This window comes from Rhopilema esculentum, chromosome 9 (assembly GCF_057945365.1).
Source record: "Rhopilema esculentum isolate cy_ngs chromosome 9, ASM5794536v1, whole genome shotgun sequence".
Lineage (NCBI taxonomy): Eukaryota > Metazoa > Cnidaria > Scyphozoa > Rhizostomeae > Rhizostomatidae > Rhopilema > Rhopilema esculentum.
The window spans coordinates 2143084-2156926 of NC_142823.1; the positions used below are offsets into that span (position 1 = coordinate 2143084).

The following is a 13843-nucleotide window of genomic DNA, read 5'->3' on the forward strand; positions in this document are numbered from 1 at the left end:
TTATGAACCTGATATTTCTAGACAAACATCAATTAACGAAAGCCATTAGGTTGTCTGATTCTGCAACACTATGTGAAAACTGTGTCATGTAACCAGAGCATCTATTCTCATCCAAACTCTAGTTTGATTTTTGGGTTGATTTTTCAACCTTGGCACTATATCAACCCATCTTTCAGCCTTTCAACAAAACATTATCCGCAAAGATATTTATAAGTGCATTTTCGAAGACTGAATTTTCTTTCAAAGCAATCCTCAGAGATTTGCTGTAATTGCTTTTTAGAAAACTGGATTAGCTACAGAAATTTTACAGTGATGAATATGATTTCATTGAGCAAAGACAGGGAAAGCTAAACGTTTCTTTCGCTGTTTGAATTCACCGTTTCTTTTGCTGTTTGAATTTAACGCTGAAGACTATTTTCAGTGTTCTTGCACATTACTAACAAGGTGAAAGTTTGTTGCAAAGACTTCGAAGAATCTGGACGATGCAAAATATATTGAATAACGCAGGCTGTAAAAGGGAGGGTTGGTTGAATTGAGAAAACATGTTTTACAGGTTGATACTTCATGTCTGTCTTCTATTTCCTGACGCGTCAAGCAAAACTATAATATTTCCAAATCGGCTTGCTGGGCGGAAGTATGAAAGCTTTGTTTATGTGTTTCAAAAGCGCAGAGCCGTGCAAGCGATATGACAGCAGCGTAAGTAGCTAGGCCTCCGACGGATCATTGGGCAGGTCATTGAAGCATGACTAAACTTGTTCCGTTGATGGCCTTTTGTTGCCCTGTTTTATTTGCAACCAGGAAACAGCGCAGCATTTTTGATAATATGTTGCTGTTCTTATCACAACTATCACATTTAATTGCTGTTACGATGTGAAGTTTAGGCCTACTGCTTCCTGGCGATGAAAATAGCCAAGGCTTTGTATGCAGATGTCAGGGTGTTTTGAAGTATCGAATCTAAAGCACTAACAGCTGCAACAACAACATCAGCAAGAAGCAGAATATCAACGAGTAGGTAGGTAGGATACTTTCCTAAGATGATAAATCAAAGAGTTAATTGATTTTAGTCTTTTGTTCATCATTTGCAAAGATACTTTCATAGTCTTGTTGTTAAAATTCAGAAACACTTTAGGGAAAGTTTGCAATACTTCTTAAACAGAAGGCAGATTCTCTGAATTATAATTGGTTGAATTTATTTTCTTTGGAAATTCATTACCATGTTAGCTGGAATTGTTAATTAAACTCAAAAAGTAACAGTATTGTCTGAATCACTCTGCAAAGTTACCCAATCTCCTTCTACAGTCATTAATATAGTGTTCTTTTTGCATTGCCAGAGCGTATAAGTTAAAACTCCCTAAATTGTATCCCTCCAAAATTTTTATGGTTTGCTCATACCACTTTCATCTCTACAGATTTTAATGGTTATTTTTTCTATCTCATGTTTAAGGATTTTGTCTCAGCTATTTTTTTAATGCTTTACTTACACTAAAGCATTTTTTTATTCATAGGCCTCACTATGGCTTTGATCAGAAGGGAGGCTATGTTGACATGCGGATTGCTGATATGGTTCATTCATATGGCGACAAGTCAGAATGATGAATCTATTCATAGCTCGTCAAAACAGAAGGGTCGTCGCGTAAAAGCCTATTTTGGCGAGTAAGTATACACCGTCAAGTACCAAATTAAAATATCTTGAGGACAGTTAGACAGTGGCCTCACAATGGTTCAGTTGCTCCGTCACTAAAAACAAAATTGATGGGTAAAGTGCTATTTAATTGGAGAAGGAAGTAAGCTTGGTTTGACCATGAAAAAAAGTGCATATAAAAGTTGCGAGAGCACATGAAAAGTTAGGGGACAGAGTCATTGGCAACTGCTTTAATAGCCTAAGCAGTTGTCCACAGATTGGAAAACAAAGTATATCTTGAAATGCACTTATAAAGTCTTAACGGTGTGCCTTCTACTATCATCAGGATAATTTGTGCACGAATCCTTAGAGACAAATAAACAAAGAATACATAGCGTTTGCCCCAGTCGACAAAGACTGCCACATTTATGCACTGTGCAATATTGATAAATATTCTGTCCAGACAGAGGGCTGGGTCTAGTTTGTGAAAATAATTTATGCAATGAAACCATTGAAATATTCCTTGAAAAATCTTCAAAGAAATATTCACGTTCAAGTTTTGCAAGGTTGGAACCGTTGACAATCTCAGCTAATTACATAACTTTTGCAGAAAGGGTTGCAGAAATTACCACCATATCTTGGTGTAAACTGCGGACAGGATATTTATCATTATTGCACAATCCATAAATGTGGCAGCATTTGTAAACTGGGGCAAAGGCTAAAGAATACCATTCTAACTTACAGAACGAAGCAGTAATATTCACATCCAGTTGCATGATTCTTGAGCCTATCTGCAAACTGTCCTTCCAAGCAGCTGAGATCTCGTCACTGAAGCCTAATCTTGAAGGCTTCAGTGCCTCTTCTCAATAGCTACGATAATATTGCGAATATGATGTGTATATTTTTAGGTAACATTGTATTAATAACAGAACATAAGTTCCTCTAAAATACAATACGGTTCTCTTTAAAGTATAAGCTTTTTGTAATAATCTCTTCATAATATTTGTTCTATATGGATCTCTTCAGAGTATTAACTGTTTTATTATACTATATGTATCTCTGTGATATACAGGTTCTTCTACAATATATTATGGGCCTCTTATACCGTCTGAATACACTCATAATTTACAATAAGTGGATTATTCAAACTTTAAAAGGTTTTATTTCTAAATTCTATTACAGTCGGCAACACCCTGCGAAGAGTTGTGCCGATATCTTCAAGCAGATGCCTAACCTCCCAAGTGGTGCCTATTGGCTTGATGTGTATGACTGGACAAGGAATAAGACTATCCAAGAACGGGTAAGAAGCATTTATCAGCTTCTCTAAAGATAGTAACCCGGTGATTGAATTGAAGCTAATAGTTAGGAAGGACGACAGTCTCAGCAAGAATCCATTCTTCGTTTTAACAGCCCTGATTTTGATTTAGCATGATGTCGAGGGGATTTTTTGTCATGAGCTTCTTTCATCAGAGCTGTCGGTTTTGTTCAAGAAACATGAATGTCTCAGGCTTTTTGCAGCTTATCGTTTTAACTTTTATTCTTCATTTTTACTACTTGTATTGGCGATCCTCGTATCAGGTAAAATATCAACAAAAGTTATGTAATAAAGCAAGGCTCTTTAATAGCGCGTCAAAAATTAGGTCGCTTGTTCATCTTAGATTTTTGTCTTTTCTGTCACAGGCCTATAACGTGACAAATATAAATATTTTGATGTGTCATAGTAGATATGTCATAATAAAAGAACATCGATGCTATAAGAATAAAATTTTTACCTCGTCGAATTTTAAACTCTTTTTGTACAGTGACCAAATTTGAAAACGTTTTTTCCCCTCGTACTCTCCTCTCCTATCGAAATGTTGTCCTGCATTGATGTTTTTCTAAATACAAAGCTCATTTCAATTTCATTTCTAGCTAAAATTCGGATAGGCTTTTGCTATGTTTGACTACCTACTTAAAGCTATCAAGGCTGTTTTCGTATTACAGCGATACTGTTTTATTTCTTAATCGAAAACTGTTTTATTGTTAATAATTATAAATCATAAATTACCACAGATGTTTGGATAATTAAACCGTAAATAATATTGAATAACTAGAGAATGCTTCTTGCTTTTTAGCATTATTGTCAAAATACGCTTTCAAATGAGACTAAAACTGGATTGAAGCTAAAAGGTCAACAAGGTGCCATTGGTGTTGAGGATCTGTCATTGGGCGAGCCCCCTCCGGAGCCTTTCGACTGGGAGGAACTTACTGATGGAAACTGGCCATTGCCTGTGACACCTCCGACGGAAGAGGAGATGAAAGAAAGATTGAAACAAGCAGTAACGGATTATAAAGAAAAGCTTAAAAGCAAGAGTGAAGGAAATACAGGATCTAACATAATCTTGAATCGGACTAGCGTTGGTTATAATAGTTTACCAGAGTCTGGTAAAATCTCAAATGGGGTTACTAGTGGTTTTGTTGTTCAGAGTCCAGGTTCCATAGGCAAGTCTCAAGAGTTAGGCGGTGGGGCTATTGAACAAACCAGTGGAAATGTCGACGCGGTTGTATTTGAATCTAATCCTGCAATGGATTCTAATGAAACGGCCAGCAACTATACAGCAGATTTATCCAATGGGTTTAGCTATAATTATTCGACAGAAAGAAACGCGAGTACCACCCAGCAAGGAAGTAACAATATATCTATTGCTACGGTGGATAATGATACCATTGCTACGGTAGATAATAATACCAATGCTACTGAAAACAATGCAACGTTCAGGCAGAATCCTGGATATTCTTCGTATATCCCCGTTTACAATGGTTCAAATCTTTATTGGCAGAATAACGAGAGTGACAGCCGACTTAGTCTAGATATGAAAAGAGTAAACTCTTCAAGCGACAAACAACAAGATATTGGCAATTTCGAAGCCACGAACACAACTGTGTATTCGTATTATCCCTATAAAAGCCCAAATATTGAAGCCAACAATAGTGTTGAGTATTATCCATACAACAGTACCACTACAGTTGTAACTAATAATGCTAGTAATAATACTGCTGATTGGAACAAACAATACAATAGCACAGTTAATTACACACTGCCTGCATATAGTTCCTCATTAACCACAGCTAGTATGGAGTATCCAAGAAATGACAGTCTTTTGATAAACAATGCCTCAGATGGGGCTTCGAAAAGCTTCATAAACCAGAACTTTGAGCAGCAAAGTCAGTATTTACCAATGAATGTCTCAGGAATAGCTCTAAGTACCGGGTCGATTGTTTTTGAAGCCGAAGCCAATGGCACTACTGCTTCAAAAGCTGATAACTCAACCCTTGATTCTATATACCGAAATACGATAGAATCTTCTGCTTCGAAAGACAATGAAACTCACAGTTTGCCTCCATTGTTGGGCAACACTACTTCAGAGATCCAGCTCATAACTTCTTCTAACGGGTCCTTGTTTCAAAATACAAGCCGGAGTGAACCGTCCGAGTCTGGTAACTCAGAGACTTCAAATGGCAATGTTTCAGTCGCTGTCTATGGGAATAGCAACGCATCCGGTTATTCAACTCTAGGTAGCATCTCCACAGATTCACCTGCTAATTTTTTCTGGAATAATTCGAATTATTACTTAAATATGCAAAACTATTCCACAAATGAAGTAACCAACACACCCGAGAATGCTAATTATGTAACTCAGCAAGATTACCAAAATAAGACAAACGATGTGACAGTTGGTTATGCCTCAACACCTTTACAAAACAATAGCGGGAGTATTTCAAGTAATGCAGAAGGGCTTGGTGGTACTTACGAGTTGACAAGGGAACCAGACGTTTATATGTCTCAAAAACCAGAAGCGCCAAAGTTGGACCAAATGGTATATACAAATGAAGATACAAGGCGTTCAAGAAATGGAACTAGTACCTCTGTCGACCATGATGGAGGAAATATTGGTGCTTCTAGATTTATTGAGAAATCTCGTAATTCACAAGAGCAAGTCGTTTTATTTTATGGTGGTGCCAGTCAGAATAGGTCCGATAATGCGGAATTATTAAGTGGGACACTTTCGAAGATTCTAGCCGGTACTGTAAAACGAGGCAGTGTTAATGCAAGTTTGGAATCAAGAAAAGAGAATTCAACTACGGAGAAATACTTCAATAAATCCTTAAATAGCAGTGATGTAGTCGGTTTACAAAACGTTAGCAGCACAGCAAACGACCATGCATTGAATAGCAGTGAAGCACAGTCGAATGGAGATGCTGCTAAAAATTCTAGCAAGATTCTGCTAAAGAAGGGAAATGATTTTCTCAGTGCAATGAACGAGGTCGAACAACTGAATTCAAGTCTGAGTAACCTTACAAACAATCTGGATACTTTAGAGGAGCAGTTTCATCTTTTCAATAGTGGCATCAACCAAACCTTAACCAGCTTGAATGAGAGTATGCAGATTGCAAATAGTACTCTTACAGATGATTATTTACCAGTTGAGTATAGTCAATCGAGTTTTTCGCCAGAACAGAAAGAAACAGATTCAGACGACAAGCAAGATAGGAAAGTACGTTTGTTTATGATAAATTGGAGAAAAGTTGGTCCATTAGAAGAGAAAGCCTCAGATACTGCTTCTGAAATGGGAAAGACAGAGAGTTCAACACAAAATGAAGTAAGTGGATCCAAAGAGAAGACTGGTTTAGAGAAAGAGCCAAGTAGGAAAATCAAAGAGAGAGATGGGCTGTTTGTCAGGCCAGGTTTAAACAGAGGTGCGTGAAAGCTTTTTTGTAGTATTGGCGGCTATAAGATAGTGAGGGGAAGACATAATTTTTTCGATTATAAATGGCAATGGAAAGACATCATTTGATCTAGATACCGTTAAGAATATTCCTTATAAAGCTACTTGTCTAAAATAAGTTTCTCTGCAGGTAGTTTTACAAATTTGCCTGTTACGTTCAATTTTATATTTCCATGTCCATAAAGCCGTTAAATATTAAAGTTCTTTATAATATACGTAAACATAGCAAATTATTGACACATTGTATCCCTAAGTCAATAAAGAAACTATTATCTAAATTTCCCCTGGTAATTGAATTGATTTTCCAGGCTCTTGCACCACTAGCAAATCTAATCGAAAACTTGGTCCAAGACGTTATATAGTTGTCTTTCTATAATAAATGAATACGAACTCTAGTAATCTTGAAACACAGCCTGAAAACGTAAAGATACTCTGGCTACGAATGTATCTTGATGTAGTCAGCTACAATGCGTGAAATCGTTGTTCTTTGATCCTTTAGGGCTGCATTAAGAAAACTTTAGTGTATCTGTAACCATGTTTGTAGCAAAAATTTATTAGAAATTTGTTTTACGTTTGACGTCGCTTTGTTTTACGTTTGCCACTATAAATCCTACAGTAACAATATATATGCATCTTACAGTGGATACTGTGCCTTTTATGGCAGTAAATCTATTTTGGTTGTGCTTGATAGGTAAAAGCTTGTCTGATTAATTTTATGAAGATTTTCGCGTTTTCAGGCTCTATTCAAATGGCTGTGAATAAAGACGATATAAACGCAACAAAGCAGCGAGATTTACTTGGGGTGGCAAGAGTAAAGATATCAAAAGGCCCTTTGGCGTTGAAAACAACAGGAACTGCTGCCAGCAAAGGGCTAAATCGCACGGGAGACGCCACAAGCAAGCGGGCTTCAAATGCTATGCTTAGGAATGCAACCCGAGCTACTGGTGATGCTCACACCCTAGAATCACTTGACATTCGGGGAAATCCAGCAGATAAATTTCTCAATAACACAGATCCTGATGAGTTGAATCAAGGCTTATGGACAGCTGAAGCGATGAACTACGCAAAGAAAGCTGACGAAGATTTTGCCAAACAGCAAAAGTATATCGAAACTGGTGGAGATAACGCTTTCAATAAAGTTATAAAAGAACATAACAGATCTGGTGGCCAGAATATCTTGCGTGATCCAAGCCGAGCAGATGCTACAAAAGAGAAGATGAAAGAATTTTATGATAGAAATGACGAAATAGTCCTTGGCAAGGGCAAAAATGGTTTTGGCGGTTTGCAGAAAGTTGACACGGTAAAGAATAGTGAAAAGCCTCCAGGTCTTTACAAAGCAGCTAAACCTGGTAACAAGACAAGCGATGCAGAATCTAAGTTTAAGATGAGCAGTTCTACCAGCACAAGTACAGGAAGCGAGACAGGTACCAACACTTGGGCTCAGGTTGGAGTGGGAACAAAGGTTGATTCAAGTGCTGGCTCACAGGAAGACGTTACAGAAGACCCAAATTTGATTTCAAGTGTCGAGGAGGACAGTGGGACAGCTGACGACAATGATAGCTGGGAATGGAATGATGAAACTGAAGAGAATGAGTACCCCGGCTATAATCGTCCCCAAGGTCTTGGATTATGGTCAGACTCAGGTACGGGTACAGGGGTTGGCGTAAGTATTGGTGCGAATGCTGGTGCAAACGGGGGTTCTGACACATCATCAGAAACAGATGCTACAACAGATGTTGGTTTGCCAACAAAGTGGTCCGATTTTGGATTCAGCAATGGATTTGGGATGGGTATGGGCACCAATGCAGGCTCACAGTCAGGAGCGGAGACAATGACAGAAACTAGTGTGAATATCAACACGGATGTCAAGACAGATAGTCAGTCAAAGACCGGGTCACAAGCTGGGTCTAAGTCGTCCGGATCAAAATCGAAATATAAATGGAAATCGGGTCCGAAGTCAGGGCCACAGTTGGTACCACAACCAAAAGCCAGTAAAAATGTGTACGATAAAACAAGTTATTTAGTACCAGGAAAGCAAATCCAACCGAGCGCAGGCATGGGACATCTGTCCAATGCTCTGTCTTTAAAAGAGTTGTCACCATTCAAGGCAGCACCACAGTTGGGAATACAAACAAACACACAAGTCAGTGCAAAAGTTCAAACACATTCAAATGCACAAGCCCAGTCAGGTAGCAATGCGAAAGTTGGGTCTAAAGCAAAGAATACGTCACATCAGAGACTGCATAAAGCAAAGCAGCGTTTAAGCGCTATTGTTAATGAGCATAACAATAGATTAGCGTCTGACACAGAGAACAATCCTCTCAGAAAGATGAAACAGACGCAAAAAACGCCGATGCAACTGAAGATGGAAGAAATTGCGCACAAAACGAGAAACACGCCGCTCGGTTCTAAGCCTAAAAACAACAATGGGGGCGAGAGAGCGAGCCAGGCTTCTAGTGGGGGTGTTGACCCGAAAAAGACAGAAGCATCAGTTGATATTTACTATGAAGGAAGAAATAATGATGGAGTAGACATAAACGCTGGCATAAGCATCAGCGATGGACAGAGACTGAGAAAGCAAAAGGCAAATGGCAAAATGAATGAGCAGATAGTAGAATCGCCATACCTCTGGTATGAAAGGTACCCTTATGACATACCTAGCACTGCAGACATCAATAGGAGGCTGGACTCGCTCCCGTATGCGTATTACACTCCACAAATGAGAAGCCTCCAACGCAGGGTTAGAGCAGCCCGCCAGAAGAAGTTGTAGTTTATCGAAAAAATAACAGAACTCAAAAGTTTAAGATTATAACTTTATGGGTTGGATATCAGGGTTCTTGAAAAAGCGCTTATTGAAGAGAGTGGCTTTCAAAAGCTGTTATCTCTCAAGTAGATTTGAACTTCGCTCTCATTTAAAAATGTCGCAATATCTCAGTGCAAAATGATTTTTTCGAAACTTTACGAATATTTGCGGGGTCAAAAAAGCAATTCTGTATGGTGTGAATAACCATTTTAATTTTTATTTCAACACAATAACTTTTTAGCTGCATTTTATAACCTCTATTTTTATTTGAGAGGCGTTTATTCAAGGGGGCGCTTATTTATATAATAGCATCATATCTGTTCGCTAATTCGAGTAGGCACTGACACGATGATCTATATTTTGATTTCTAATCCTTCATTTTTAGCTGTTGTAATATTGGTCAAAGACAACTATACATACTGAACTTGGAGTTTTAATGTTATTTAAACTATCAGTAAGGTATATTTTTACGAGTTGCATTTGCATATAGCTACGTTTGGAATAAGATTAATGGTATGATTTTATTATAACTTATATTTCCTCTAAATCCCGTTCGAGGACAGGTTAATGACTCTTGCTGCTGAAACTCGGAGTAGCAACTTAGAGCCATTATTTTCTTTATACCTAAATCGTGTACTGCCCTGCCTGTGCGGTATCGAGAAGTTTTTGATAGACCGGTAAATAGTGATTTTCATTGATATGTTTTATATAGAGTTCTGAAGTTATGACGTCAAAATAGATACGTTAGAATTTTTAAATTTCGATACGGAAAGCAAAAAAGCATTATGAAATACCTCTAAATGTGTAAAAACAGTTTAATATGTCAGGAATTGACTGAGATATGGCTATATTAACACTGGCTCTTTCCTTATCAAATCTCTGTAATTTGGTGTCTGTTTATAACAGTAGTCCGTTAGCAAAATTTAAATCTTTCATTGGCGATATCTCAACTGATTGGCCGATTATCATCCAATAAGATATTCCATTGCGTTAAGAGTGCTAAACAACTGAACTATTTTGAAATTCTGATTACATGAGAATGACCGGTTCAATTCGGTAACAGTTCTGGTCACTAAAGGAGGCCCAAAACGGACTTCAGTACTTTTCCTACTTTAACCAGAGTTTCGGTCTGGTACAGTTTGAGACAGGATGCCGGAACGACCAAGGGGCAAAGGGGCAGGTTCCAGTAAAAGGGCATTTAAAAAAAATTCTACTATTTCTTTTGCAACTGTCATTTTATTTCGATATTCTGTAGTAGACCAGGCGGAGAATAGGGGAATGGTCGTCCGAGAGCGAAATTTATGGAACCATGTGCTTCTGGTCAATTCAAGGGTGCTGATTTCAAAAATCGATGTTGTCGAAGACCGGGAACCATCAGTCTCTTTTTCGTGTTTGAAGTCTCGTTTTGTAATCAACGAGAAAACAGTTTAAATTGAAATAAATTACAAGTTTAAGGTTGTATAAGCATATTTCTTGCGCATAAATGCTTAAAAGCCTCGTTTTTACAAGGAAATTGCATAATCTTAAGATTTTTATCCCTGAGTAGCATCTAAAAAGTCTAATACATCTTTTGATGGGACTGATTTTTGAATTGTCGTCCATAGGAACTTTTCAGCGGTAATCATTACTAACTAATGAATAAAACTAATTGAAAACTAGTGGATCATCTAAACATAGTTTTATCCTTTCAATGCTCCTCAAGATCCTCTTCTGAGTCACTGCACACGACATCTAAATGAAAAACTGTTTTTTACTTCAGTTTGTTTTAGTGAGAGCTCCCAAATATGTTCTTTGTAAAAAGAATCAACCTGACGAACGAATCCTCATTAATCCCAACCATGACATATTTACTAGGAAGCCTAGCTGAAACATCAACCATCAGCTAGTCTTAAAATCATGGCGACAGAGTTTCCAAGCAGAATACGAAGCCCCGTGTTTTCTTTACATGGCGGCCGAAGACTGAGATCTATGATCTCTTTTTGTCTTACGAACTTCTGCACAAACAACTTGTGTCAGAGAAGATTAACTCAGGATGTCTTTTACTTCTATAAAATGAACGACAAAGTATAACTAGAAATATAGTTATAGCAAGAAAAAGCGTGCAAGCCATGTAATGCTTTCTTTTTCTAGAGCTTTATGATGTCAATTATCTTCCTTTGTTTTCCAGTACCATTATCTATGAGAATCTTGGTTCCACCCAATTAATGGGACAAGAGAACTTTTAGAATGTCGGTTGTCACTGGCCCAATTTTTTAAAATTTTAATACTCTGAAATTTGTTTCAAGTGATCTCTGTCCGGCTAAAGAGTTTACTAAGATCTTTTTTAATTGCAAGCTGAAATTGATTAAACAATTTCTTTTCTTTCTTCGTTGATATGGAAGTGGTTGAAGTCATATAGCACCTTTATGTCGCATCATCTTTATATGCTGTTATCCTTGTATTTGTCAAAGACAGTCACAACCCTTGTGTACTTGTTTTGAATGGTAGCAGTATTTCGGTCTCCATTTGTCTCTTGGTAGATCTAGGTCAAACCAAACATTTTGCTTCAGCAAGTTCCAAATTGTACCTGTTCAATTTATCCGCACGTTATAGTTATTCGGAGCTAACATTGGTCACTTGTGCCAGTTTCATACAATTAAGCCCAAACAGTCCTTTTGATGGCACCATCTCCAGTACTGAGAGCCATTGACATAGGATACAATAGCGTTGTCTCGAGATCAGCACCTGCATCGTGCTTGTTCGAGTGCACAACTTTAAGGCCAAGAATGTCTCTCTTAAAATTGTTTTTCTCTTTCTTTAATCTTCAGCTTAATTTCACTGACGAACCCTTGAAGGTTGCAACAACATTGTTCCCATCCTTTTTGAAAATAGAAGGCAAGTTTTTTCGAGGGCACTGTCAGACTTAAACTCCTCTCAGGTCTCACAAAATAGAAGACAATTCCGACAACACTGTCAGATGTACCCAAGCACATTCGGAAGACCTCTGCTAAAGAGCTGGGCTTTGGAAGAAGAGGTACCTTTTCGAATCTGGTAAAATCACTTAAAAAGGTGATTTGGCTGCAGCAAGGTCTTTGCTAACAATAACACAGGATCTCAAAAATTCTTTAGAAAGAGCATCATCTCACTTTGATTCAATGCAACGTATGTATAGAGGTCAACTTATAATAGAAATGTTGGCAGTTTTGTTTTACAATGTGTTCTTTTTTCACTTATCACTTTAAAATTAAGAATCATATAACTTGACAGTACAGTTAATCAGCCTTGTACAGTAATTACAGTTTTAGACAAAATAGTGTGACAGAATCATAGTGTAGCAGAGCAGGAGCTCCTGTTCACTTTCTTTATTTGTACCAAGTCTAGTATTATATTTAACCCTGTCCAGACCGGGCTTTTGAGCTGCTATAAGACTAAGAAGGGGCTCATTCAGCCCCCTACCCTAAAATCGTTGTTCCTTGGTCTATTATGAGAAAAATCACCAAAGACATAGCAGAGGCTATGATGTATCATTTTTTAAAAAAAGTTGTCCAAAAAGAGAAAATGACGTCATAATTGTTCAAGACATAAAGACAAAAGTACATAAAAATGACGTCATAGTTAAAGTCATGTAAAACACGACTGAACTTTTGTACATAGAAAAAATACCATTCTTATTATGAATGTAAGAGGTAACAAGGATTCCATAAAATGATTATGAGATGAACCTGAGTTAAGTGCATCAAAAGATTCCTTAAATTTTGACCTTGACCACTGTGAAAAAAACAGCCATATTCCCCCCAATTGAATTCTTTTTAATTTTTTTTAAACAAATTCACACTTGATATTGATAAAAACTAAAAGTAAAAAAGCATCGTGCTAGTTGAGTCTACAAATGTGGAGCACTGCTTGATTATGTAAGTTGGGGGGGGCTGAATGAGCCCCCCCCCAGTCTGGATAGGGTTAAGTAAGAAGGGTATAAATAGTTCACATAGAAGTCAGAGGAAATGATTCTTTTTAGATCACTTGGATGAGCCTGGGTACACAACTGATTGAGAATGGACAAGCCGGGCAATGATAAAGCGAAGTTTGTCGTGTGTTTTATAGAAATCTAAGAAAATCTAAATTTTTAGTGCAGAAGTTCGAAAGACAAAAAAGAATCATAGATGTCAATCTCATGCCACCATGCAAAGAAAACCCAAGGCTTCATATTATGCATGCAATCTAAATCGCTATGTTTTTTTTTGGTAGTTTGGTGCTTCAGCTGTGCTTCCTAGAACAAAGATTATGGTTGGGATTAATGGGGATTCTTTTGTCAGAGTGATAGTTGTTACCAAGAACATACCTGGGAACTTTCGAAAAACCAATCTGAAGTAACAAAGGAGCTTCCAACTCAGGTGACGATTTTGAGGAACTTTGAAACAATTAAACCAATTTTAGATGATCCAGTAGTTTTTCCATTTGTTTTATTTATCAGTTAGTAATGAATACCGCCGCTGCATAGTTCCTTTGGACGACAGTTGGCCAAGTCAAAGATGTGTCAAACTTTTTAGATGTCAATTCCAGGATAAAAATTTTATGATTACGCAATTTCCTTGTGAAAACGAGGCTTTCGGCCTTCTTTAAAGACAAAAATTCAATTTTAAGAATTTATGCGCAAGAGATATGCTTAACCAACTT

The 13843-nt window shown here is 37.5% G+C and overlaps 1 protein-coding gene across 2 annotated transcripts; it reads left to right on the forward strand.

The window, feature by feature from the left end:
* The first annotated feature begins 127 nt into the window (after positions 1-127).
* Positions 128-12105, forward strand: LOC135688893 (uncharacterized). Of its 2 annotated transcripts, none has more exons than XM_065205949.2 (5): positions 128-1012; positions 1506-1653; positions 2804-2921; positions 3736-6358; positions 7125-12105. In XM_065205949.2, the coding sequence occupies exons 2-5, from the start codon at positions 1514-1516 to the stop codon at positions 9155-9157; spliced, it is 4914 nt and encodes a 1637-aa protein (XP_065062021.2). In that variant the 5' UTR covers positions 128-1012; positions 1506-1513; the 3' UTR covers positions 9158-12105. The 2 variants fall into 2 exon arrangements, with proteins under 2 accessions (XP_065062021.2, XP_065062022.2); XM_065205950.2 differs by having other exon boundaries at positions 128-1008.
* The last annotated feature ends 1738 nt before the right edge of the window (positions 12106-13843 follow it).

Coding starts and splice junctions, on each gene's coding strand:
- LOC135688893 (XM_065205949.2), top strand. CDS start 1,514: ATGGCTTTGATCAGAAGGGAGGCTATGTTGACATGCGGATTGCTGATA. Junction 2,922..3,735: donor ATAAGACTATCCAAGAACGG/GTAAGAAGCATT, acceptor CTTGCTTTTTAG/CATTATTGTCAAAATACGCT. Junction 6,359..7,124: donor CAGGCCAGGTTTAAACAGAG/GTGCGTGAAAGC, acceptor TCGCGTTTTCAG/GCTCTATTCAAATGGCTGTG.